Below are 27,701 nucleotides of genomic sequence, written 5' to 3'. Positions count from 1 at the left end.
AACAGCTCATTGGGTGATAAGGCCAATCCTAATAACTCTGTCTTTTCCAAATTTGCACAGGGATAGGTATGTGACCCAAGCTAATCCAATCAGAGTCCCACTCTGGGATTTTACATATAGATGCTGCAAGAGACAAATCCCTTCTCTCTGGTTTTTAGCTACCTGCTGCTACAGGAAGCAGTCTTTTGAAGTAGGAGAGAGTGAGGCCAACACTCAGGAAGGAGCTGAGATAAGAAAAGGAGTTTCCACTCCTTAAGGTGACCACAATTTCCATTTCAGTCTCATCCTTTGTAGACACAGCTATGTCTAGTTTTAATTTTATTCATCAGAACTTCTTTTCTCGTTATAAACATTAATCATGTTTATTGTGGACAACTTGCGTGAAACAAAATGAACTGAAAATGTAAGAAAGGCATGAAGGTCTTTTTGCTGTAGGTTTTCTCTTCCTCCTGGTGTCATCCCCTTCATTTTTGTGTAGAAGTAGCAGAGCTTCCTCTGTTCCCCATTGCCAAAACGAACAGAGTCAATTTGGTTTTTTGGTTCACCCAAGAAAAATCTAAGGGGCCTGTTTTATTTACAATGGGAAGAAATGTGAAAATTATCTGGGCTCTTTTCACTTTCCCACACCATTCCTAATTTTAGTAATAATCAGCATCTAAAAAACCCTGAGAGTTTGGGTGTAATGATTTTGTAGGTTTTGGACTGGGTTGTCCTGCTATGTGGGATGACAACAGTAAAAACACAACAAATAAAAAGAAATCCTTTTGAATTAAAGATCAACAAAACGAATGCAACGAGCAACAGTTTATTTATAAAAAAAGAAAAAACAAACAACTTTTTAACGACATTTTATAGATTAAGTAAAAATACCAGTATTAATATATATGTATATACATAGTGCATATATATATATACATATGATATAACATTAACATTACATGCTTCTCAGGACAGAAGAATTAGGACATGTTCCCTCATATCAACTTAAAACTCGATCACAATTTAAAATCATGGAAGAAAACTTGCTTCCTTTATTTTCTGCTTTTAGACTTCAAGTACAGGAAGTTATCAAACCAGGATCTAAATGTGGAAACCATCTGCTATGCACCAATTACAAGGGACTGCCACCCACAAATGATGAGTCAGGGGTCTTCTGAATTCTTACATAGGTCTCTGTAACCCTACAACCGTGTCAACCTTCTACCTGAGATGAGAGGGAATGAGGAAGCGTGACAGTTTGTAGGTTTCATGTGGACGTTCACATTGACATTGGAACAAAAGCAAACTGAAAAATGTCTTCCGAGAGCAACAACACTGATCATGAAATCACCCTGGAGGAGGATTCCTTTCTCCCCTTTCCTTGCCAAACACAGAAACTGTCAGAAAACAAACACAAAACAAAACTCAGGGTGAAGCACCTCTGGCGATGATTAGCATACAGCAAGGGACAGAGAGGTAGCGTTTCCTTGGTGACAGCTCCTGGCTGACTCTGATGATTTCAAACACACCCTCTTCTGCAAAAGGCACTCACATATTGTCTGTTTATAAGTCATACAGTGGGATTCCATACATGGGAGTTTCTCCTACAAATATAAAAGAGATAAGCTGAGGAAATGGTATAACAAAGAAAAGCGTATAAGAAATACACATTTTGGATAAATATGCACTTTTCTTTTTTAAAGGACAATCAATATAGTAGTTTAAAAAAAGTCACTGAAAAGTTAGGAATTCCAGCAAAATTATCAGTAAGAAGCAAGGTACTGGAGGATGAGAGATGGAGTCCGAAACACTGAGAGGAGGTACACTGGCTTTTTGAGTGGCCAAAGTAAAAGATTTGCTCTGCTCTGAAACTACAATGACCATCCACAGACAATGGAATGAGAGGGGGAGGGAGGTAGCGGCAGAGAAACAGGCTTTCTCTGGTCAAGCCGGAGGGAGGAGTGGCATCCCCCTGGCTATGGGCACAGGAAGAAACACCCTCAGCATCTCCAAAGGAAAGGATGGGCTACACCACCCCCTTGCTTCTGCAGTCCAAACAGACCCTGCCCAAGCCAGAGGCTGTCCTCACCGGGACACAACAGAGCTAATGGAATTGTAAGAGGTGCCGCTGTTGCAGCTCGAGGCATAGGCCTCCTGGCCATTGCCATCCAGGTTGATTTTGAACACAGAAGATGCCTTCAGCAAAAAGTCTGCAGCATCCCGGCGACCCAGCTCCCTCAGTTTGGACATGAGGGTGCCCACCGTGCTCTCAGGGTAGGAGGTCCACTCCCGCAGCAGGGCGTGGAGGGGGCTGGGGAGGAAATCCTTGGGAGCCCCGTTATTGGTGTTGTACTTTGCCACGAGGTCAGGGAGGCCCAAGTTCATGGCGAGAAGGCACCAGTCCTTCCCCAGGGGGTCAGGCGGGTCCAGCAGGCGACTCAGTTTCCTCCGAGTGAGGAGGTTCAGGTCTGACGCGTGGATGTCCATGCCGAGGCTGGCCTGCGAGTAGACATCGTGACACCCGAAGCACATGATGCTGCTGAAGCTTTCCTTGTATCCCCCCATGGTGTTGGTCAGTGAGGTTTCCTTCAGAGTCTGTGCCCGGAAGAAGTCCCGTGGCTGGTAGATCATGACAGGCTCGTGGTGCTCCCGCAGCTGCTGGGGGCTCAGGTAATGCTTCACAGTCAGGAGTCCCGGCAGCGTGGTGGCCATGACGTTCTCAATGGTGCTGCACACCGAGTCCAGCAGCAGGCAGCACTTGATCTTTTCTGTCTCCAGGCCGCGGACCTGGACCTCAATGCCCTGGCCGTGGTTGACCAGCAGCACCAGCAGCTCGGCCCCACGGTTAGCCAGCTTGCAGCCATTCACCCACAGGCGGATGTCCGCATCGCCCTCCGTGCTTTGCTGGTGGATCCACCGGCACAGGTTCACCTGGACCTTGTGAAAGATGCCACACGGGAAGGGGGTGAGGTGCTCCACTGGCACGATGCGCACGCCGCCATACACCATCACCTCATCCTCCTCATCGGCCCAGGAGCGGTGCAGGCTGTCTGTCTTGATCAGGGCTGGGACGTCCACCATGGTCCCGCTGCTCAGGTCCCGGGCGCAGATGTCCATGGCATCGAGGATCTGCAGCAGCTCCTCCACGTCGCTGTCAGGCACCAGGCGCTGGATGTCCTCCACGGTGTAGCGGCCCCGGTAGTGGTGCAGCGCCCGCGGGGTCTCCACGGACAGCAACTTCCCCAGGACGTTTGTGCAGAGCCAGCGGGGGTCCAGGAGCAGCACGTCCTGAACTGTTTCACTTTGCATGATGTTGATCTGCGGGGAGACAACAGAAAGTCACGCTTAGGGGCAGAGCCCTGGCCAGGTGCACCAGCCACGTAGAGCACAAAAGGGCCTGATCCCAGCAATAGAGGCTGAGCAGATGCTCTGAGGAGTGACCCGAGGCCACTCCACATGGATGCATCTCCAAAACCAAACACCCAGTGGAGAAAAGCAGCTTGAAAATGTCAGAATAGAGATTCTAAAAAACAACTGCCCTGGAGTCTTCAAAAAGGCCAGTGAAATGAAAGAAAAGAAAAAGGGAGACAGCAACCAAATGCAATGAGTGATTTTAGACTGGATTCTGAATCCCAAAATAAGTACATAAATAAAAATACCTTTAAAAGAAATTATTGGGACCAGTGGCAAACCCTTGTATGAGGATGATATATTCAATCATAGTACTATATTAATGTTGTGTTTCTGGAATCATCAATTATATTGGGTTGTGTGGGAAAATATCCTTCTCCTCAGGAGATACAGGCTAAATTATTTAGGGAAGAAATGTATCATATCTGTAAAATAAGTAAGTAAATAAATAGAAAGGAAAGGAATCGAGCAAATGTAGCAAAATGTCACCAATTGATGGGCTTAAATGTAGTAGGCTGGGTACCGTGACTCATGCCTGTAATCACAGCACTTTGGGAGGCCGAGGCCGGTGGATCACTTGAGGTCAGGAGTTTGAGACCAGCCTGGCCAACATGGTAAAACCCTGTCTCTTCTAAAAATACAAAACTTATCTGGGCGTGGTGGCTCATATCCATAATCACAGCTACTCGGGAGGCTGAGGCAGGAGAATCACTTGAACCCAGGAGGCGGAGGCTGCAGTGAGCCAAGATTTTGCCACTGCACTCCAGCCTGGGCAACAGAGTGAGACTCTATCTCAAAAAAAAAAAAATTAATTAATTAAAAAATAAACAAATGTAACGTACATGAGAGTTCATGGTACTATCCTTGCAACTTCTCTAAAGGCTTGAAAATTTTCAAAAAAGAGAACATTGTATTATTATACCATTATGTGAATGTTTAACACACACATAGAGAAGGCCTGGAAGGATATGCTGCCATAATTGGCCTCAGGGAAGGGGAGAGAGGAATGAGACCAGAGATGATGGCCCAAGGGGACTTCAGCTTTTGGGTTGTGTTTATTTCTTAAAAAAATAAAAAAGGAAAAAAAAGTGACCAAAACCAGAAGGAACTTTCCCTTTATGAACAGTTCTGCTTCCTCTCTTGGAGAGTGGCCGTCGCACTGGACTCCCTCACTTGGAGGCTCCGACTCCACCAGTGACCACACGGTACTTTCTTGCCCACAGTCTGGCTTCAACCTGAAAGATGCCCCCTGTCTACGAGTCTATTCGGAATTGAATCTAGGTTGAAAATTCCTGGAGAGCAGAGTCAGTATCCATCTAGTTCCTGATACAGCATTGGCTGGAGTACCATTTGCAGTTTGCTCCTAAACACTGCTCATCGCCTCAGGCTCAGGAAAGACAAACCTGTCCCATAGTGGAGGAGAGCAGGGAGCCAAGACAGTCAGCTAAATGCAGTGTGGGACCCTGGCCCAGAAAACAGAGTCAGAAGGGCCACTGGGGAGTCCTGAAGATCTGCAGATTAGATATGGAAGGCAGGTCTGGGGGAGGCCCCGGGCCAATCAAAGTCAGGCCACACAAATGTAGTTCCTGCTGCTTAATGTCCCTCCTTCTTTACATCTTCATTTATTTACTAAAGTCTCAAGGGCAAGCAGGGATGTAATGACAAATAAAGGAGACTATATGCTATGATCTAGAAAGTTGCTGGTCTAGTACTAGAAAGCAAAGGACTCCTGTGCCAAAGGAGTTTAGAATTCGAGTTGACACATTTTTTTATATCCAGCAGTATCTTTTCATCTAAGACGCGGTCCTTCACCTGTGTTCTTCCTTGGATTCAATCACTGTAAAGTATTCCTGGAGGAGTTGGCAGATTCGCTGGTTGTTTAGGAGTTTAAAGGCTGATGAAATTACTGCCAGGCGGCTCCAGTTTTCAAGGTCGCTGGCTTGTGGATTCAGGCTTAGTTTCAAGAAAACATGACTCATACAAACTGGCTATAGGGCCAGACCTGGCACCTGAGACTGGGGAGGTAAGCACCTGGCTTTTAATACTCTCAGAGCTGCTTTTAGTTGCAATATTCAGAACCGTTCTTCTTGGCCCACACTAGTTCACGCAGGCTCCCGATTTCACATGGTGGAGAAACGTGAAGGCATTGCACCCTTTCTGGGGACAGGCACATGATGCCATTAGAACTGGGTTTCCAAACTGTGCCCTGGTGCTAAATGTCACAGAACCAGAGCAAAGCCTCCCATTCTCAATCATTTCTGCAGGGCATTGCCTGCTAGAGGTTTTTAATGTGCATCTCTAATTGTGATTACTCTGTGTATCTGTGCACTAGAGTTCTCTGTCTTTGTGGCTCCAGACATCGTCTCCACAAGGATACCTTACTGCCTTCCTCAACTGTTTTGGCGCCCAGGAGATCTGTGTGGAGCTGGTAACTCCATGCTGATAGAAAGCAGCCATCCTGAAGGCTGCCAGGAGTAGCAGGTTAAGCTCCCAGTGCCCAGGGGGAGTGAAGAGAGACCCAGTCACCCAGGGCAGCGGGCACTGCACTCCCAAACGAACAGACTCTGGAAACAAAAGCAAAACACAAGACAACATGACAGCTCCTAGGGTGAGCCGAGAACTGCAGTTCAGAGCGTCATTTGAGGCTGTTTGTCACACGTCTGGAAATATTGTAGGTAGCTGGGCCATTTCCACACTGCTTCCCCAGGCTCACACCACCTCCAAGAGCTGGAATTTGGGGCAGGCTGAGTCCCTGGTACCTCTCATGGCCCCCTGCCTGGGCTCCCAGGGCCTCACCTCGCCTGTGCTGTGGAGCTGCTGAGCAATATGCCTGAGGTCCTCCTCGCTGGCCAGAGGGTTCAGCTGGTCCTGCACGTCGTACACAAACTGCTGCAGCGACATCAGCTGGTTGGGTCCATTGAGCTTCCTCCAGGAAGGCAGCGTGGAGATGATTTTCTCACACAGGTGAGTCATGGGAGGGCAGACCTAGAAGGGGCACGACGGGACAGGTTAACTCACCTGCAGCTGTGGGTGCTCCGAGCAGAGCCGCAGTGGAAAGGACGCCTTTCATTCAGGTGCCTTGCATGTGATTTGATTTGATGAATGAGTGGGTTTGTTTTTGTTGTTGTTTATGTTTTTTTTCTTTTTTTAGATTGGATCTCACCATTGCCCAGGTTGGTCTCAAACCCTTGGGCTCAAGTAATCCTCTTGTCTCCGTCTCCTGAGTAGCTCTGACTACAGGTACACACCACTGCGTCCAGCTAGTTAGTGCCTTTTGGGTTGAGTGCTGGGGCAGTTGTTTTTTAGACTCGCCTTGAAGCCTAATCTATTACGCAAATACAAAGTTTTATAAAGGCTCTTTGGTTCATGTTAAATAGATTTTGAGTCTTCCAGGAATGTTTTGGAACTGTGGACTCAGTCACTCAATCAACTAATGTTCACCAACTCCTAATGTTTTACTCCCTCATTTCTTCCTCCTTCCCGCCTTTCTTCCCTTGCTCTCTCTCCCTCTTGTGACTGTTTCACTCAGGCAATGATCATTTTATGAACAGAGGAAAAGAGAATGAGTATCATCATCAATATTAGAGTGAGTGTTTACCAGTAAAATTAGGCATTCATGGGGACTGTTGCTGAAACAGTGTTTCCAATTAGACCCATTCTTGGTATACAGGCTGAAGTGGATTTTTAACCTTTTAACTTGGCTAACTAAATCAGCCTGTGTTACAGACTCATGCAATCCACATACCTCTGAATTAGAAACCACACAAGCCACAGGCTACACTGTGCCGTTAATTCCACACTCCCCTCTCAAATTCTTTCATGTCAGCTAAATTCCACTCTGCATTCAAAAACAAAATTCTCAGGGGTGAGTGCAGTTGACATGGTGGGCTCCACCTGCCTGAGCTCAGGAGTTTAGGGGTTGGGCGGGGGGATTGTCTGAGATGCAGCAGATCATGCCAGCGCCCAGCTCAAAAATCTCCAGGGATTCCTTCCTGCTTCAGGAATGCAGCCCCAATCCAGACCTGGTGGGGAAGCGCTGGGGCCTCACAGATCACTGTTAGTTCCCAGATCACCGCCCCGGTTTCTGGGACAGATTCCTCCCAGGCCTCACCGGACCACCCCCTATCTTCTGATGATGCCACAATGGGGATGCCCCAAAGAGAATATCTGGTGTGAAGGGCAGGGTTTTCTGGAGACAGGAAAGGGTTTCCCGAGAATTCTGCAAGCATGTCTGGAACGCGAATCTGATGTGGAAAGCACAGCATTTTCCTATTAGCAAAGCAGTTAAAAAAAAAGAAAAAAAAAGAGAGAGAGATACACCCAGAGGCAGCTTTAAAGGTAAGAGAGAGAGACAGGCATCTGCCCACATTTGTCCTCAGGCCTGGGCAGCAGGAAGAGTCCAGAGTGAATGCCACCACTTCTCCACTGGGATGCCTGCCCCTTTCTTACCAATTCTAGAGAGCTTTTTGAGCATTATGATGTGACCCTTTATCTGTCCAATGCATTGAGATGGCTTTTTCCAAGCCTATTTCACCTTACAGCTTTGTTTACTTGTTTGCCAGAAAAAAATTTTAAAAATTTTTAGATTTTCAAATAGATGTATTTTCTTTTAAAATTTCTAGGGTTTTAGATCTTGGTTTAACAGGTTTCCTCAGTCCCTAGTTATTTTGAAAATACACTCTCCACAATTTCTATTCAAGATATTTATTGTTTTATGTTTTTACATTTAAAAGTTTTAATCCATTTATTTTTGGACTTTGTAGGGTGTAGGAATCCAACTTCATTTCCTTCCGGACAAATAGCCAGTTGTGCCAGGTTCATTTATTAAATAATCTTTACCCCATTAAATTCAAATAACATATTTATTTTCCATTACATTTCTAAAGATATTATGATTTACTTCCACACTCTCTAAGCTTTTCCTCCTATTTAACTGTATTGATTATCAGGGGCTTTATAATATGTTCAATTAATTTTTCCATGGAAATTTTAAGATAAAAATCCCAATCCCCTCAACCCATTCAGATGCTAACTGAAATTGTATTACATTTATATAACTAGGGGAAAATAAAATATTCAGTCATATCTTACAACCCAAGAATGCAGTCTCGTTCCCTTTGTTCATTTATTCTTTTCTATCTTTCAAAAAAGTTTGTGACTGTTTTTCTACTTTTCTGAATTTTTAAAATATTCCACAGTAAGTCACTTTTGAAATTTTTTTTTTGTTTGTTTAATTGGCCAGACATGGTGGCTTACACCTAAGCCTAGGAGTTTGAGACCAGCCTGGGCAACACAGTGAGACTCTGTCTCTACCAAAAATGAAAAAAATTAGCCAGACGTGGTGGTGCGTGCCTATAGTCCTAGATACTTGGGAGGCTGAGGCAGGCAGATTGCTTGAGCCCTGGAGTTCAAGGCTACAGTGAGCTATGATCACACCACTGTACTCCAGCCTGGATGACAGTGTGAGATCCTGTCTCTGAAAAAATAAAATAAGTATTTTTAAAGAAACCAATAAATCGGTAAGAATTTCATAAAATTGAAGTGGTCCACCTTTGCCCATAATAACCCTTCATCTCCCATCGTCTCCTTGTTTCTCTAGTCTTCCTTTCTTTTCCCAGAGCACTAGAATAAAAACATATCCAGGCAGACACCTCTTACTGGGTCCTACTATGAAACAGTTCCCTGAAACTGAAGGCAAACCAGGAAGTACAAAGGGGTCCAGGCCCTCTCTAGGGTGTACTTACCGAAACAATCTGGCTTCGTATTTCTTGCAGATGATTTCGAAGCACCTTCATGTCCTTTGACCCAGACGCCCCAGCATCCAGAACAAACAGCTTATTTGAAATGTGAAGATCATTTCCAAACCTAAGGGAAGAGCAGCAGCCTCCTCAGCAGTGACTCATCTCCCCAGGCCTTTCCATGGAGGGGCCAGGCTCCTACTGGCTCAAGAGGCTGGTAGGAGGCAAGGAAAGTCCTGGTGTCCTTGCAAAGGCCCCTCCCCATCCCTGCTGTTGGTGGGCTCTGCCTCGTCACAGTGGGTGCAGAGACTTGGGGAAACTGGCATACACTCAGAGTCACAGGAGCGGGAGCTTCAGGTTTGCACGAAGCAGCAGGAACATAGCATGGAAAGATGGCAGCTTCTCCCGAGGCAGGAAAGGTGAGGCCTAATGGTCGCACCTTACAAGTGAGGACAAGAGATACTGTGGAAAGTGGAGGGACTAAGAATAGAGGTGTGAATGCAAAAGCTACAACACTGACCTAAAAATATTAATGGAAGCCCCATTTTTATATCTGACAACAGATATAGTGTCTCAATAGATAAGTGTCTCAAGTTGATAATGCAAGATCAGAGATACTAGTATATTATATAAAGCTGCAGGTTCAAACTTTTTCGATAGACTCTAAGTAAAAACATATTTTACATCATAATCCTATACATACCCATACTCATCAGTGAAACAAACATCTTACAAAATAATACTTGACTTGAAAAGTACTCTGATCTATCCTACCCTATCCTATCCTATCCTGTCCTGTCCTGTCCTGCCCTATCCTATCCAATCCCATTGCATTCATCCCATTTTAAAAAGAATTGGCCATGACTTCCTAAATGAATTTTAAGACTCACTAGTAGGTTGCAAGTTATATCGTAAGCTACACTGATGAGTGTTTCTGAACACTGGATACTGCGTACTGAAATCTAAAGAGCTAAAAGAAGTCACCTCCGGGCAGTGTTGCTGGGAGGTAGGAAGAAGGGGAAAGACGGCTGCCTTTCATCACATGCTCTTCATTGGTATTTGATTTATTATGTGGATTCATTGTTTTAATAAACATGAAAAATAATGGTTGTGCATCCCTAATCCAGAAATCTGAAATGTTCCAAAATCCAAAAACTTTTTGGGCAAAGACAAGACATGCAAAAGAAATGGTTATTAGAGCATTTCAGATTTAGAATTTTTGAATTAGGATGTTCAACCACTATGTATACGTAAATATATTAAAATCCAAACAAATAGGAAATCAGAAACACTTCCAAAGCCAATCATTTCCAATAAGGGATACACAACCTGTACAAGAAAAGAGTCGACCAAGAAAGAACGACCTCTAAAACCTTTCTGTGGTTCATGAGGCTTCCTCTGTGCTTTTCACACCTCTGCTTCAGTTCTCAGGGAGAGGAGGCTATCCATGAGCTGGAGACTAAATGGCTGCCCCTCACCTGTTCCTAATCTCTTTCAGCAACGATGTGTCTTTGTCATATCCAAACTCGCCTCCAGCCGGTCGAGGAACATTCATGATGTCAGCATGGGTGGCCACCAGGACAACTTGGAGTGGGTTCTTCAGCTTGCCACCGAAGGCTGGGGACAGAGAGGGAACTGCTTCAGGGCGTGGGTCCTCCTACCTGGCCGCCTCTCCTGCCCAGGTGAGGGGGGTGTGTTGGCCTCATGCCCAGGCCGACTCTCCAGGTACAAGGGCAACCTGCCACAGACATGAAGGCCCCATGCCCGCTGCGCACTGTGACCCTAGAAGGCCCCAGCCTGGCCAACGACAGGATGAGCCCATCTCCTAGGCCACAAGGAAGGTTGCTCAAAGTGGACCAGAATGACAAAGACAGTTTCTCAGTCTCCAAATAGCCCCTACTTACAAGGAGAGGGAAAATTTAACCTCTGACAAGGGGGATGCCATTTACAAGACCAAAGAGAGACCTCAGAGTGCCGCAACACCACAGAGACGGGTGAGAGATACAAACCTGCAAGTCACACAAACAGCCTCTCACTTAGGGGAGTGTTTAAAACAAATGAAAAAAAGGAGAAAGAAAGAGGCAAAACTGGCAGTACCCAGAGAGGCATTAAGCCCAATTCCTTGTATTATTAAATGCTTTTCTGGAAAAAAAAAATTGACTGTTGAGCGTTGCATTTCACCAGGGAAGGCTGCTTCTCTTGTGGGCAAGGACCAAAAGAAGTTTACTTCATGTTATCCTCTCCTCTGGGAATAAAGTTAACACATTTCGTCAACATGTTCCCTTTCTTCATTTCTCTCTTTTTTTTTTTGAGACAGGGTCTCACTGTGTCACCCAGGCTAAGTGCAGTGGCACGATCTTGGCTCACTGTGGCCTCAACCTCCCAGATTCAAGCAATCCTCCTGCCTCAGTCCCCCAAGTAGTTGGGACCACAGGTACACGCCACCACACCTGGCTAAGTTTTTGTATGTTTTGTAGAGATGAGGTTTTGCCATGTTGGCCAGGCTGGTCTTGAACTCCTGAGCTCAAGCCATTTGCACCCCTCAGCTTCCCATAGTGCTAGGATTACAGGCGTGAACCACTGCACCCGGCCTCTTTCTTCATTTCTTAGTGGAATTACAGGATGAAGAAGAGCTCATTCTGCGGACTAATTCTGTACCCTTTAGGTAAAGGTGCAGTAGCTATCCAAGCAGGGATTCCATTTTGCACCCAACATACAATGACCATGGCTTTCAAGTGTAGAAAGAAAGTGAGAAATGCCTTTCAAAGGATTGTTCAGAAATGGGCCTTTGAGGCAGGAATATGCAAGTGTGAAATGAAAACTCCCTGCACAACACCACAAACACCTGAGCCCCAGGAATCTTCTCAGAGTGGACGTCTCCTAGCAGGAAGGAGAAAGGAAGGTGGCTCAGCTGTTAGCCACAAACAGTGGGATCTGCTCATGGTCTGGTGCAAGGCCAGCAGCAGCAGTGGCAGGAGCAGAGCAGGAGCCTGGAAGGAGGAGGTGATTCCTGGCCAACCACAGCTGGGATATCACTGGCCCGCAGGGACTTAGCTCACCTATGGGTTCTTCAACTGGGACAAGGGACTTCAGGAAACTGAGCCAGAAAATCACTTGGTTCAGCTGGATCTCATAGGGCTCTTCTAGACTAAAGACAACAACATGGATTGATGTGGGATCATTTGCAGCAAAATAGTCGTAACAGCAGAAATACACAGGATTTCCAGAGAACTCCCACACGCTGAAATCGCCAACTCCTACAGAAAAAGAAAAATGATAACAATCGTGAAACACCACTAACTAAATTTCAATCACAATTTCTCTTAGCATTCCAAGGATTCGAAGTAGGCATAGTGATACTTATGGCATTCTTCTGTATGTGTATCATCTTGTTATGACTTGGGTACGGTTTTTCCCCACTAAAACTCACGTTGAAATCACTGATGCGCAGTGAGGTGATGAGGGAGGTGACGCCTGGTGGGACGTGTTTGGGTCCTAAGGGCAAATCTCTCCCAAATGGCTTGGTGCCAGTGAGAGTGAGTGAGTGTGGTCTTGCTCTCGTGAGAATGGATTAACTCTTGTGGGAATAGATTAGGTCCTGAGAATGTGGGTTGATGTAAAGCAGGTTTCTGTCCCTTCCCATGTGTTGACTTCCCCTTTGACCTTCTGCTACGTTTAGACCCAGCTCGAAAGCTCTCACCAGAAGCAAAGCAGATGCTGGTGCTATGCTGCTTGAACTTCCCAGTCTGCAGAGCCATGAGCTAAATGAACCTCTTTTCTTATCAATTACCCTGTCTTGAGTATTCTGTTACAGCAACACAAAATGAACTAAGACACACATCTACTGAAGTCCAGATTGACTTGTGTCACGCTTACATATCTATAGCATGTATATCCATGTCTGTTTCTCTACTTATGTCTACACCTGCTTAACTCTTTCCCTAAGTACCTTCATTATTATTTGTGTATCTATCTATCTATCTATCTATCTATCTATCTATCTATCTATCCATCCCATGACTACTTCTAACACCCTGGAGTGCTACACACACACACACACATAACATGCATGTACACATATACGTGCATACCTGGGTGCTTACATGGAAGAGAGAGTGTGTGTGTGTATACATATATATTTTGTATTACTCCCCCTCAAATATTGGTATATTAAAAAAAAGAGAGAATCACCTGGGGAAAAAACAAAGATCCACCAAGTCATATTATGCAGAAGTGTGAACACCACATCCGTAACGACACAGTTGTAGCCTCATATATGCTTAATACAGACACCCCACCTTTACTTGCAGAATTTACTCCTGACAAGGAAGGAGCCAGGGACAAACTGCCCACTTCAGGTTCATGATTCCCAAACTCACAAAGTCCCACAGAGGATTAAATGAGAGAAGGTGGGTGAAAAGACTTTGTGTCCTGAATAAGTATACATGAATTTGGGAACATGCCAGGGTATAGGATATTGACTGTAACAGTGACTATGAAAAGTCACCTGAATTTGGCTCAACAGAGACTGACTTGGCCAGGTAAGTGAGGGCCCTATCCAGGCTGCTCAGAAGCAAGAAGCATGCTCAGGTGTGAAAACAGGGACTGACTTGGCCAGATGAGCCAGCTCCCAGGATGCCTGGAACCTCCAATGAACCTGAGATGCCCCCCTCTACACTGCCACATCCTGCCAGGACTGTGGCCGCCCATCACTGGCCTCTGGGGCCTGGCAGGACCACTTCCCCCACAGGATTTGAAGGCTCTCTTTACCTAGTTTACCCCTCAGTGCTTACTCTGTACCCAAGATCCTGCAGTCAAGACGCAGTCGGAGTCTAAAGGGTTTTTCTCAGTCTTGTAGTGAAGGAGGAGGGACCACCCTCCAAAGCTGGCTGCTTAGGCCAAGCGTGGAAAGTTCTGGTACCCAGAAATTGGCCCTTGGAGCGTGGGGTCCTGATGTAGGTTGTGGCTGTGAGAGAGCAGATGGGAGCAGGGCCTGGGTCCCAAGACAAGCTTCTCTTCTCTCTGTGCTGCCACAGCCAGTTCTGTCTGGGGAGCTTGGAGTAAGTTCTACTTTTAAGAGAGCAAAATGTGCCGGGCACAGTGGCTCACGCCTGTAATCCCAGCACTTTGGGAGGCCGAAGCAGGCAGATCACGAGGTCAGGAGATCGAGACCATCCTGGCTCACACGGTGAAACCCTGTCTCTACTAAATATACAAAAAAATTAGCCGGGCGTGGTGGTGGGCACCTGTAGTCCCAGCACCTCGGGAGGCTGAGGCAGGAGAATGGCGTGAACCAGGGAAGCAGAGCTTGCAGTGAGCCGAGATTGCACCACCACACTCCAGCCTGGGCGACAGAGTGAGACTCCATCTCAAAAAAAAAAAAAAAAAAAGAGCAAAATGCACACAGACCATGAACTCCCGCAATTTTTGCCCCCGGTACAGGGGGACCCTCCACCCCCATGGGCCTGGAGATGAGCCAAGGGAGCTGCCTGGAGACTACATAACGGCATTGCTCCAGAGAGGGCACTCAGGCTGGCTCCCACGCACTCTCTGAGTCCTAAGCAGCTACACTGCGGCACCATTTGTATGTTCCAAACACCCCTAGACTGCATCCTGCTCTGTAGTCCAAGGGCCTTGGCATCGCCCCATCCCTAGAGTCCCACTGACATCTCTGTCTGCAGCCACCACCTTGGCTGGCAGCTGCCACCAAGGTCTAGGCATGAGCCATTGACGGAGACCCCACTATCCCTAGCAGAGTAGTGGCTGTGCATTTTCATGTGCCCTAAGGGCGGAATCCCGTCTGCAGCCGCTGCTGCTGTGTCCACCGGATCTGAAGTTTGTGCAAATCACACCCTCCCCAGCTGGCTGCATATGGCTGCTGACACCGAAAGCAGGACCACTCTTCCCAGTAGCAGAGTCACAGTGCAGCCACTGCCGCCCTGACTCAAGCATTTGGCCAGGGGCTGGGGATCACATGCACCACCAGCGGACCCGAGGACAGGCCTGCTGAGCTGGACTCCACGATCCCCTAAGAGCCTGAGTATGCTGTCTGGGGGCCTGGGGATGACCCAGCCCAGTCCACCACCGCTGGCACCTGAGCACTCCTCTCAGTGGCCTGAGGTCACGCCCAGCCAACCTACCACTATCATCACAGCTGGCACCCACCTGTATGTACCACCTGCAGGGCTAGGTACTGGCCCGCCTAGCCCATTGCAGCCACTGCCAACATCAGCACAGATTGCTTGTGAGTCAGAGGGTTGTCTCACTACGACTACTGCCATCACTCACACCACTCCTGCTGCCCAGGGAACTGAGAACCTGACTACCCACCTGGCCCACTACCTGGCCCACTGCTACTACCAGCGCTTGAGCAAGCTGCCTGGAGGCCCAAGAATCAACCTACCTGGACCCACTAGTATCAGTGCCAGCATATACCACCTTGGGGCCCAAGGACAGGCATGCTCAGCCCACCACTGCCACCACTAGGTTCTGAGGACTGGCCTACATGGTATCCCCATCTCCAGAAAAACTGGACCACAGCCTCTACTAACAACCATACCCTAAGCCACTGAGAAAATGAGACACCACTGGAGCTATTTACAGCTGAAAAAAGAAAAAATCATATGGCCACTATGCTGCTGCATGCACCCAGAATCAAAGCCAAAGTGCCCTACTCAACCAACACCATAGACACATCTTCAGGAAAATGCCCTCCCCTATGAAAGCAAGTTCAAAAAGTTCAAAGAAGTGACTGTTATACCAGACGCACAGATATCAATGTAAGGACACAAGAAACATGAAAAAGCAAGGAAATATTATACCTCCAAAAGAGCATAATAACTCTCCAGCAACAGATTCTAATGAAAAATAAACCTATGCAATCTAAAAAAAGTATTCAAAATCATGACATTAAACAAGTTCAGTGAGGTACAAGAGAATCCACAAAAACAACATGAAGAAGTCAGAAAAACAACTCAGAATATTAATGAGAAGTTTACCAAAGAATCAAAATAGAAATTCTAGAATTGAAGAACTTCTTGAATAAAATAGAAAATTTATTCAAAAGCTACAACAATAGACTAGATCAAGCAGAAGAAAAAATTTCAGAAATTGAAGACAGGTCTTTTATAATAATCCAATCAGACAACATTAAAAAAATAAAAAAAAAAATAAACAAAGCTCTTGTGACATATGGGACACCATAAAGCAATCAAATATTCAAATTTTTGGTGTCCCAAAGGTAAAGAGAAACTGAAGGAGGTAAAAAATCTATTTATTAAAATAACTGTTAAAAACTTTCCAGGTTTGGCAAGAGATTTGGAAATCCAGATGCAGGAAGCTGGAGAGATCTCCAAATAGATACAATTGAAAAAAGGTCTTCTCCATGGCACATTATAGTCCAATTGTCAAAAGTCAAAGACAAAGGGAAGTCTGAAAACAGAAAAAAAAAAAAAATCTAGTCACGTACAAGGGAACGCCCATCAGACTCACAGCAGATTTCTCAGCAGAAATTCTACTGGCCAGGAAAGAATGAAATGCTATACTCAAAGAGCTGAAAGACGAAAATTGTAAGCCAAGGATACTACACTCAGCAAAGTTATGCTTCATAAGTGAAGGACAAATAAAGTCTTCCCCAAACAAGAAAAGCTGGAGGAATTGATCACCACTAGATCAAATCCACAAACAATGCTTAAGGGAGTTCTACACCTGGAAGTGAAAGGACAATTCTTCCATCATGAAAACACATGAAAGCATATATCCACTGGTAGAGCAAACATATTAAGGAAGAGAAAGGACTCAAATATTACAACTACAGAAAGCCACCAAACCACAATGATAATGAAGGAGAAAGAAAGGAATAAAGAATATACAAAACAACAAAAAATCAATTAATAAAATGACAGGAATAAACCCTCACATATTAATAATAAGCTTGAATGTATATGGACTAATTTTCCACCTAAAAGATACAGACTGGCTGTTTGACTAACAAAACATGGCCCAGCTATATGCTGCTGACAAGAAATCCATTTTATCTACAAAGATACGTATAGATTGAAAGTAAAGGGATACAAAAAGATATTCCATGAAAATGGAAACCGAAAGTGAGCAAAAGTTGCTGTACTTATAGCAGATAAAACAGACTTTAAGTCAAAAACAGTAAAACAAAAACAAAGAAGGCCATTATATAATACAAAAGGGATCAATTCAGCAAGAGGATATAACAATTCTACACATACAGGTATTCATCACTGGAGCACCCAGATATTTACAGTAAATATTATTAGATCTATAAGGAAGAGATAGACTTCAATACAACAATATTTAGGTAATTCAACACCCCACTTTCAGCATTAGGCAGATTATATAGACAGAAAATTAACAAAGAAACAGTGAATTTAAACTGCATATTAGACCAAATGGGCCTAATAGACATTTATAGAACATTTAATCCAACAGCTACAGAACATACATTCTTCTCATCAGCACACAGAACATTCTCCAGGATAGAACATATATCAGGACACACGAAAAGTCTCAACAAATATTAAAAAAATTGAAATTATATCAAGTATCTCCTCAAACCACAATGCAGTAAAACTAGAAATTGATAACAAGAACAACTTTGGAAATTGTACAAATACATGGAAAGTAAACAACATGCTCCTGAATGACCACAGGGTCAAGAAAGAAATTAGGGGAGAAATTTAAAAAAATTCTTGAAACAAATGAAAATCAAAGCACAAGACCAAAACCTACAGCAAAAGCAGTGCTAAGAAGGAAGTTTATAACAATAAACACCTATATCAAAAAATCAGAAACTTTCAAATAAACAATCTAATGATGCACCTCAAGGAACTAGAGAAGCAAGAACAAGCCAAACCACAATTTAGCAGAAGAAAATAAACAATAAGGTCAGAGAAGAACTAAACAAAATAGAGACTAAAAAAATACAAAGAACTGATGAAATGAAAAATTTTTTTATAATACAAACAAAATTGCTAAACCATTTGCTAGACTGACCTAGAAAAAAAAAAAAGAGAGAGAAGACCCAAAAGAACAAAATGAGGAATGAAAAGTAAGATATTACAACTGATGCCATAAAAATACCAAAGATCATCAGAGATTATTATGAACAACTATACGCTAACTGGAAAATCTAGAGGAAATAGATAAATTCCTAGACAGATAATTTACAAACATTGAATCAGAAAGAAATAGAAAACTTGAGCAGACCAATAATGAGTAATGAGATTGAATCAGTATTAAAAAGCCTCCCCAAAAAGGAAAGTCCAGGTTTGGATGTCAGAAGAACTAATGATTCTCCTCAATCTATTCCAAAAAACTGAGGGGAGGGAATTCTCCTTAATTTATTCCATGAAACCAGCATTGCCATGATAACAAAACCAGAAAAGAATGTAACAACAACAACGACAACACGGGCCAAGATCCCTGATAAACACAGATGCAAAAAACCTCAACAATATACTAGTAAACCAAATCCAACAGCACACAAAAAAGATGATACACCACAATCAGGGATGCAAGGATGAGTCGACAAAATATACCACATCAACAGAAAGAACAAAAGCCATATCATAATCTCAACAGATGTCAAAAAAGCATTTGACAAAATTCAACATCCCTTCATGATAAAAGTAGTCAACAAACTAGACGCAGAAGGAACATATCTCAACATAATAAAGGCCATACATGACGAACCCATACCCCAATATAATAAAGGCCATACATGACGAACCCATAGCTGACATCATACTGAATAGAGAAAAGCTGAAAGCTTTTCCTTTAAGATCTGAAATAAGACAAGGATGCCCCCTACATCACTCCTATTCAACACAGTACTGGAATTCTTAGCCAGAACAATCAGGAAAAGGGAAAGAAATAAAAAGCATATAAACTAGAAAAGAGAAACTCAAACTGTCCCTCTTTGCAAATGATATGGTCTTGTAACTACAGAAATCTAAAGACTCCACCAAAAAACTCTTAGATAAGAGAAATAAATTCATAATAAATAGGTAAAGTTGCAGGATACAAAATCAACCTACAAAAACCAGTAACCTTTCTATACATCAATAATGAACTAGCTGAGAAAGAAATCAAGAGGGCAATTCCATTTACAATAGCTGCAATAAAAATAAAATACCCAGGAACAAATTCAGCCAAGGAGGTGAAAGACCCCTACAAGGAAAAGCACAAAACACAGACGAAAGACATTGAAGAGGACACAAACAAAATGCAAATACATGCTGTGGTCATATATCAGAAGAATCAACATTGTGACAATGCTCATACTACTCAAGGCTATCTACAGATTCAATGCAATCCTTATCAAAATACCAATGTCATTTTTCACAGAAATAGAAAAGACAACCTGAAAATTTGTACGGAAATAAAATAGTGGCCAAATAGCCAAAGCAATCCTGAGCATAAAGAACAAAGCTAGAGGCATCTCACTACTTGACTTCAAAATACACTGCAAGGCTATAATAACCAAAACAGCATGGTATTGATATAAAAACAGACACATAGACCAATGGAACAGAATAGAAAACTCAGAAATAAATCCAGGTATTCATAGCCTGGATAACTTTTGACAGAGGCACTAACAATGCATAACTTTTGACAGAGGCACTAAGAACACATATTGGGGAAAAGAACACCCCTGTAAATAAATGGTGCATTTATTTACCCTGGGTAAATAAATAAATAAATATTTACCAGGGTAAATAAATGAATATCCATATGCAGAAGAATGCAACTGGACCCCTGTCTCTCACCATATACAAAAATCAACTCAGGATGGATTAAAGACTCATATGTATGTCCTAAATTATAAAACCACTAGAAGAAGACAGGCTTCAGGACATTGGTCCTACAAAGATATTGTAAATAAAACCTCAAAAGCACAGGTAATAAAAACAAAAATAGACAACTTAGAGTGTATTAAACTAAACAGTTTTTGCATAGCAAGGGAAACAATCAACAGAGTGAAGAGATAATTTGTAGAATGGGAGATAATATTTTGCAAACTATTTATGTGACAAGGGATTAATATCTGGAATATACAAGGAACTCAAACAGCTGAACAGTAAAATAACAAACAGTACCATCAAAAAGTGGGCAAAGGTCTACAGTAACCAAAACAGCATGGTACTGGTACAAAAACAAGACACACAGACCAGTGGAACAGAATAGAGAACCCAGAAATAAACCTGCACACCTACAGCCACCCGATCTGTGACAAAGTTGACAAAAATAAGTAATAGGGAAAGGACTCCCTATTCAATCAATGGCGCTGGGATAGCTGGCAAGCCATATGCAAAAGAATGAAACTGGATTCCCACCTTTCACCATATAAAAAAATTAATTCAAGATGAATTAAAGCTGTAAATGTAAAACCTCAAACTATAAGAATCCTAGAAGAAAATCTAGGAAACACCATTTTGGATACTGACCTTGAAAGAATTTATGACTAACTCCTCAAAAACAATTGCCAACAAAAACAAAAATTGACAGGTAGAACCTAACTAACGAGCTTCTGAACAGTAAAAGAAATTGTCAACAGAGTAAGCAGATAACCTACAGAATGGGAGAAAATATTCACAAACTATGCACCCAACAAAGGCATAATCTAAGATCTAGAATCTATAAAAGAGTTCAACAAGCAAAAACCAAATAACCCCATTAAAAAGTGGGCAAAGGACATGAACAGACACTTTTCAAAAGGAGACATACAAGTAGCCAACAGACATATGAAAAAAAGCTCAACATCACTAATCATCAGAGAAATGCAAATCAAAACCACAATGAGATACCATTTCACACCAATCAGAATGGCTATTATTAAAAATACAAAAAAACAAAAAAAACAAAAAACAAGAGATGCTGGTGAGGTCGTGAAGAAAAGGGAACACTTATACATTGTTTGTGGGAATGTAAATAAGTTCAGCCACTGTAGAAAGAAGCTTGGAGATTTTTCAAAAAACAAAACTACCGTTTGACCCAGCAATCCCTTTTCTGGGTATATATCCGAAAGGAGACAAATTGTTCCACCAAAAAGACACATGCACTCGTATGTTCATTGCAGCACTATTCACAACAGCAACGACGTGGAGTCAACCTAGGTGCCCATCAATGGCAGACTGATAAAGACAATGTGGTACATATACATCATGAAACACTACGAAGCCATAAAAAAGAAGAAAATCATGTCCTTTGCAGCAACATGAATGGAGCTGGAGGCTATTATCCTAAGTGAATTAACACAGGAACAGAAAACCAAATACTGCATGGTCTCACTTATAAGGGGGTGCTAAACATTCAGTACTCATGGATGTAAACATGGCAAAAATAGAAACTGGGGACTACTAGGGGGGGGGGGGGGGGGGGAGGCAAGGGCTGAAAAACTATTGGGTACTATGCTCAGTACCTGGGTGCTGGGATCATTTGTACCCTAAACCTCAGCATCATGCGGTATAGCCAGGTAACAAATCTGCACAGGGACCCCTGAATCTAAAATACAAGTTGATAAAGAAAGGAAAACAAAAATGGGCAAAGAACCTGAACAGAAATTTCTCAAAAGAAGACATACAAACGGCCAACAGGTAAATGAGAAAAATGTTCAATATCACTATTATCCAAGAAACGCAAATCAAAACTACAGTGAGACACCCTCTTACACCAATCAGAATGGCTATTATTAAAAAGACAAAAAAAAAAAATAGCAGATGCTGGCAATGATGTAGAGCAAAGAGAATTCTTATATATCGTTGGTAGAAATATACATTAGTACAGTTATGATGGAAAACAGTATAGAGATTTCTCAAAAAGACTAAAAATTGAGCTAACACATGATCTAGTAATTCCGCTACTGTGCATTTTTCCAAAGGAAAGGAAATCAGTATATCAAAGGGATAAGCGCACGCCCATGTTTACTTCAGCACTATTCACAATAGCAAAGATATGGAATTGACCCAAGTATCCATCAAGGAACAAATGAATAAAGAAAACGTGGTATACACATAACAGAATACTATTTATACTTGGACATAAAACAGAATGAAATTATGTCATTTGCAGCAACATGGATAGAACTGGAGGACATTATGTTAAGTCAAATAACCCAGGCACAGAAAGATAAATACTGCATGTTCTCATTCACATGTGGGAGCTAAAAAAGTTGATTTTATGGAGGTAGAGGGTAGAATGATAGATACCAGGGACTGGGAAGGCTGTGTGTGTGTGCGGGGCGGGTAGGGGGAATGAAGTGAGGTTGGTTAATGGGTACAAACGTACAGTAGATAGAAGGAATACGTTCTAATGTTCAACAGCAGAATAGGGTGACTATAGTTAACAATGCGTTGTATTTTTCAAAATAGCTAGAAGACAGGACTTGAAATGTTCCCAACACATAGAAATGATAAAAACTCCAAGTGAGGGATACCTCACATAATCTGACTTGATCATTACATACACATTCTATATATGCAACGAAATTTCACATGTACCCCATAAATATGTACAAATATTATTAACTTACTCAACAGTCATTTATCAAGCACCTACTGTATGCCAAGTGCTTTACTAGGTGCTGACAATACCCCCGTGTTTAGTTTTACTGTTTAGGGATGGTAGCCAGCCACGCTTCAATCCTGGCTCACTCTGAATATCAGGATTTCCTTCTAGAAGTGACAGATACATCCCAGGACAAGCTCCCATTAGGGATGACTGGCTGGAAGCCCTGTCAAAGGGAAACCTGAGGTCCTTCCCTTGGGGCAGGCAGGGCATACCATTCAAATAGGCATTCTGGATGTCGATGGCCTTGGTGGACTGGTCATCAGCGGAGCAGTGTGGGTGGTGGGTCGGGGCCACGAACACCTCCAGCATCCCTTTGGTAAGGCCCGGCTCGAACATCATGCTGCGGCTCCTCACACTCACGTTCTCGCAGCCTGGGTACAGGTTGTTGATGCTCACTGAGACTGCAGGACAGAAAGCATCACATGAGTACTCGCAGGGGGCAGCGTGCACCTGTCTCCCTCCTAGGCTGGCCTTGAGGTTTCCTTATCTGGAGCACGCCTCTGTCCCCACCCCAACTCTGGCTTCAGGCTGAGTGTGTCTGCCCTCACACGCGCAGAGCAGCAGTGCTCCCAGGGAGACTGTGGGCTTTCCCGCTGGCTCCACCTCCCCACAACCCTTTTCTGCCCCGCCCTGTGCCCGGGTGGCTGGTCCTAGGGACTGCGTCTCTAGGCTGGCCTGCCATGTGATTTAGGGTCAGTCAAGGGGAGGCTGTGGAGAGGGTGGGAGGACAGAGGTCGGGTTTCTTCCCTTGTCACTTCCTGCTACTTCTCTGATACTCGCAGTCTCTGTCTGCCTCCACCTCCCGCTGAGCGACTTCTCTCTCTTGCACATGAGATTATTATTGCAGTGAAATGGAAAATGATTTCAGACAGTAGCAGGCCATGGTTAAATAACACTGCATCACACACTGTGAGAGCTCCTCCTTTCTGAAACTCCCTTGAAGGCCTTTCGGTTGTACTTGCAGCAAGTCTCTGCTTGGGGCCTTCCGATTTTAGCATTTCCTCAACACCTGCTCATCTTCCCCTTTAATAAAATCAGCGTACAGCTGGATTTTATTCACATTGGTTGCTGTTCACTGCATTTCTTTTTACTTATGGCAGTGGTACTGGGTTCCCATTTATGATAGGGATATTAACTGTTCCATTTTCAAATCAATGTATTTCAGTACATTTTAAAAAGTAAGTCAGTTTAAAGGAAACACTACGCAAACAATGGTGAACTTGTGGGTGTCGTAGGGGAGCTGAACAACAGAGTCTAGGTCCCCTGCGTTTGGGCATAGAGCCTGTGCTGCCTCACTGTCTCAGTTACTCACTGGCCTGACCCTCTCCCCATCTCTCCCACCAGGCTTGTGCAGGAAGAAGCTGCCTTTCTGGTCAGGACTGTGACCCAGGGCCCACGGAGGGTGCTCCGTAACAACCTGGTGAATGAATTGCATTGGAGAAGGGGTTCATTGATCTTAACTGCAGTATCGTTGGTTTACAATTAATACAATAGACATTGCAAGGCACTAAAGAAGTGACCTTTTTACCTGGGTATCTGACTTTAAAACAGACAATCCAAACACCAAGGTAATCCCTTACTTAAAGACCAAAGAGTTAAGACTTCGGACATGGATAATGGGGGTATCCCACGGAGGGGATGAGGAGAAGAAAAGTGGATCCTAAGGGCAGAGTTAGGTACAGGGAAAGGAGAAAGGGCACTTGGAGGGCAAGCTTTATTCTTAAAAACACAAACACATGTTATATTTCTGTAGGAAGTTGGCAGATAGGAATGTAAATAGAAAACAAAACAAAATGATGTTAAGCCTTGATGTCAACACAGCTGCCATTTTAGTGTATTTCTCTGCATATTGTTAATTCCAGTCTGACAAAAGCTGTGGGGTTGCCCAAGAATGGGTCTGTCCATTTCCCTGTGACCTGGAATCTGTGTCTGGGTGATTGCCTGTCAGGAACAAGCCTTGTTTAAGTGGCATGTGGCCGTGTGCTTAATGAGAGCAGATGTTGGTAAATGGCAGTCATTCCTGCTCCTCGGTGGCAGTTTTCATTGGGAGGATAAAAGGTTAGGATAGGCTTTGTACAAGGTGTTGTGAAAACAATAATTTCATGGGGAAGCACTGAAATCCCAGGAAATCATTTTTGTTAATACTGCCCCCTGGTGGTGTAACGTGGCGACACCCAGGAGACCCACTTCACCGGGTCACTCCGCGGGAATAGGAATGGCCTCTTCAAATGCTCTTCCTGGACATTCATGCCTCCTGTGACCTTGAATGTTTTCCTTCCCATAGCTCAACAGCCACAACCCTCAGTGTCCCCACAGCTCAGTGATGTGCACAACAGACAACTTCAAGTGCACCCTGTCCCATCTCCTGGCTGGCAGCTCAGCCTTGGCCTCCAGCGTTCTCAAGAGAACGGCAGTGGCAAAGGGCCAAAACTCTAAAAGCAAACTTCTTGCTGTCTTATGATATAAATGTCGCCATGTAGGCATCTCTCCCATTGAAGGGAAAACGGCCTGACAATTCTAGGAGAGGTCACCGGAGCTCTGGCCTAAAAGAGACCCCAGCACGGTCTGCCAGGCACCAGCAGTATCCCCAGTAGGTGACAGTGGTGCTGCTTCAGGAACCAGGCCCAGTCCCTGGAGGCACGCTCAGGGGCGGCAGTTCCTCGGGTGTCTAACAAAGCCACGCTGCCCCGTCGGCCCCCAGCACACATACCCTCTGCCAGAGTCCAATCTCCCCAGGCCGCCCTCGCGGTGTCCTGTGCTTGTGCCCTGCTCTGCATTTCCAGGGCATTGTCTGATGCTGACGTACAAGCTGTGAGGGCAGCAAGTGCCTGGTGACCCGCCCAGTTTAGGGATGGGGGCATCCTCTCTGTCTCATCCACCTCCAACTCCAGCTGCCGAGCTGTGCCTTCCGCCCAGGGATCCCTCAGCCACCAGGCTTCAGGGGCACCCACCAGCGCACACTTCCTCCACCAGGGGCAGGCTGTCCTGACCGTGGGGGCCCAGGGACCAGGATGGCCGCCTCCTCCCCAGACGCCATGGCTGGGCGGAAAGCAGCTGGCGTGACTACACCTCAGGGTTCTCATGTAGAGGGGCTTCTGTCCCCACGCCAGGACCCCCTCCCTGAGCCCCGGCTAAAGATGCTGTCCCCACAGTGGGGCATGCAGAAGAAGGGTCACCCTGAGACACCCTTCACTAGGAATCCGCTGCAAAGACCAGACACAGATACTGAGCGGAAGTGAGGCCATGGATACCTCACGTCTGAGGCCAAAGGCAGAGCCACAGGTGACATCGCCCCCTCCCAGGACTCCACAATGGGCACTCCTGAACATCATCTGCACACCCACTCAGGCCTTGCAAACTTTCCAGATCATGACCTCATAACCTCTTTCTCCCTCTCTCACTCTCTCTCTCTCTCTCTCATATCCCACCCTCCCAACCACAGAGGTTCAGGTTGCAGTGACCTTAACCACAGCAGGAGCAGGCTGCCTCCCTCTGAGAGAGCAACTGAATCCCACTTAAATCCTCAACTAGAGCAGAAATCACACCGGAGGCCGGGCGTGGTGGCTCACGCCTATAATCCCAGCACTTCGGGAGGCCAAGGCCGGTGGATCACAAGGTCAGGAGTTTGAGACCAGCCTGGACAATATGGTGAAAACCCACTTCTACTAAAAATATGAAAGTTAGCCAGGCATGGTGGCACACGCCTGTAGTCCCAGCTACTCGGGAGGCTGAGGCAGGAGAATTGCTTGAACCTGGGAGGTGGCGGTTGCAGTGAGCTGAGATCATGCCACTGCACTCCAGCCTGGGTGACAGAGCAAGACTCCGTCTCAAAAACAAAAGAAACCACACTGGAAAATGGAAAGGTGTGCCCGTGAATTCCTTAGGCAGGGTGTCATTGACAAGCACTGGCTCAGGCACGAGATGTTCCGGGATTTTCCACCTGTGCGCCTCAGGAAGCCAACTGACTCCTCAAGGCTGCAGTGAAACAGCGGTAAAAACACGCCGGAAGCTGTCACGTGGACTACATGAGGGGTCATTCAGACCGTATTTCTCCCAGTTCCTGGCACACAGTGCTCTATAATATTGACATATGTATCAGCAATATAATAATACAAATTATAACTCTGTTTTGGTTATTCTTTCTTCTCCTCATTTCAATTCTATAGCTGTGTTCAGAGACCAGAAGTTGAAAAGGGCATATAAATCTCAGCCAACTCTCCACAGCTACCCATGGCCCCTAACATCCCCCCTCACTGAGGGGATGTAAGAGAAACACAAACTTTAACACATTTGGTGTCCACCTGGGGAACAGACCTGGCTCTTCTGTGACATCATATACAGAGAATGAATCAAGACACGAAGCACAAAACTGTTCTGGTTTAGGAAACTCTTCGAAGGTCTCTCATCTTTCCACAAACGAACTCGCTCTGTCTAGAGGAGGATTCAGTTGGAATCACACCCAAGATTGCATCGTTTTCTCTTGCTCACTGCCAGGTGTTTCCTGACAGCCCCCTAACGTGAACCCATAACCCTGTCTGTGGCAGGCCCAGAAGGCAGCAAAGCTTCCCAAGGAGGGTGGATGTGACCAGAGAGACCATCCCTGAAAACCACTAAGGAGCCTCTGGAAACCCCTCTCCAACCTTGAACTGAGCAGGATGGTGCTTCCTAGAAACCCCTTTTTGTTGCTCTATGTATCTACAACACTGGGTCTGCCTGTAGCACTCCAGAAAGAAGGGTAAGGGTTGAGGACCCTTCTTGGGCTGGTACTTGATCTGTGCTATGCTTGGACTGTTTGAGTTTGAGCTCTTTTAGTCTCTAAGGCCAGAGCCCCTGAGTAGAATGCAATGCAATGTGCAATTGTGTCCCCAAAGCTGACTGTGCAAATTCTGCAGTTTGCACATTTATGAGGATGGACCTTTGTGTCTGTGGCTGTGATTTCAGAGAGGCCCTGGTTTTGCTACTGCCAAGTCAGTT

The 27,701-nt window shown here is 44.7% G+C and overlaps 1 protein-coding gene across 7 annotated transcripts in view; it reads right to left on the bottom strand.

Moving 5' to 3' along the window:
• Nucleotides 1-787: 787 nt before the first annotated feature.
• Nucleotides 788-27,701, bottom strand: part of DAPK1 (death associated protein kinase 1) — a 210,461-nt gene continuing 183,547 nt past the window's right edge. For 5 of the 7 annotated variants that reach the window (XM_025358798.1, XM_025358796.1, XM_025358797.1 and 2 more), the window contains 6 exons: nucleotides 22,940-23,128; nucleotides 12,188-12,385; nucleotides 10,607-10,745; nucleotides 9,135-9,255; nucleotides 6,187-6,375; nucleotides 788-3,297 (listed from right to left, as the gene is read on the bottom strand). In XM_025358798.1, the coding sequence (XP_025214583.1) occupies nucleotides 2,065-3,297; nucleotides 6,187-6,375; nucleotides 9,135-9,255; nucleotides 10,607-10,745; nucleotides 12,188-12,385; nucleotides 22,940-23,128 (2,069 nt within the window). In that variant the 3' untranslated portion in view covers nucleotides 788-2,064. The remainder of the gene's footprint in view (nucleotides 3,298-6,186; nucleotides 6,376-9,134; nucleotides 9,256-10,606; nucleotides 10,746-12,187; nucleotides 12,386-22,939; nucleotides 23,129-27,701) is intronic. The other 2 variants (XM_025358800.1, XM_025358795.1) reach the window with 2 other exon arrangements.

Source organism: Theropithecus gelada, chromosome 15, assembly GCF_003255815.1.
Source record: "Theropithecus gelada isolate Dixy chromosome 15, Tgel_1.0, whole genome shotgun sequence".
Classification (NCBI taxonomy): domain Eukaryota; kingdom Metazoa; phylum Chordata; class Mammalia; order Primates; family Cercopithecidae; genus Theropithecus; species Theropithecus gelada.
The sequence above is the reverse complement of the archived record's forward strand: the minus strand, read 5'-3'. Positions and strand labels throughout refer to the sequence as shown.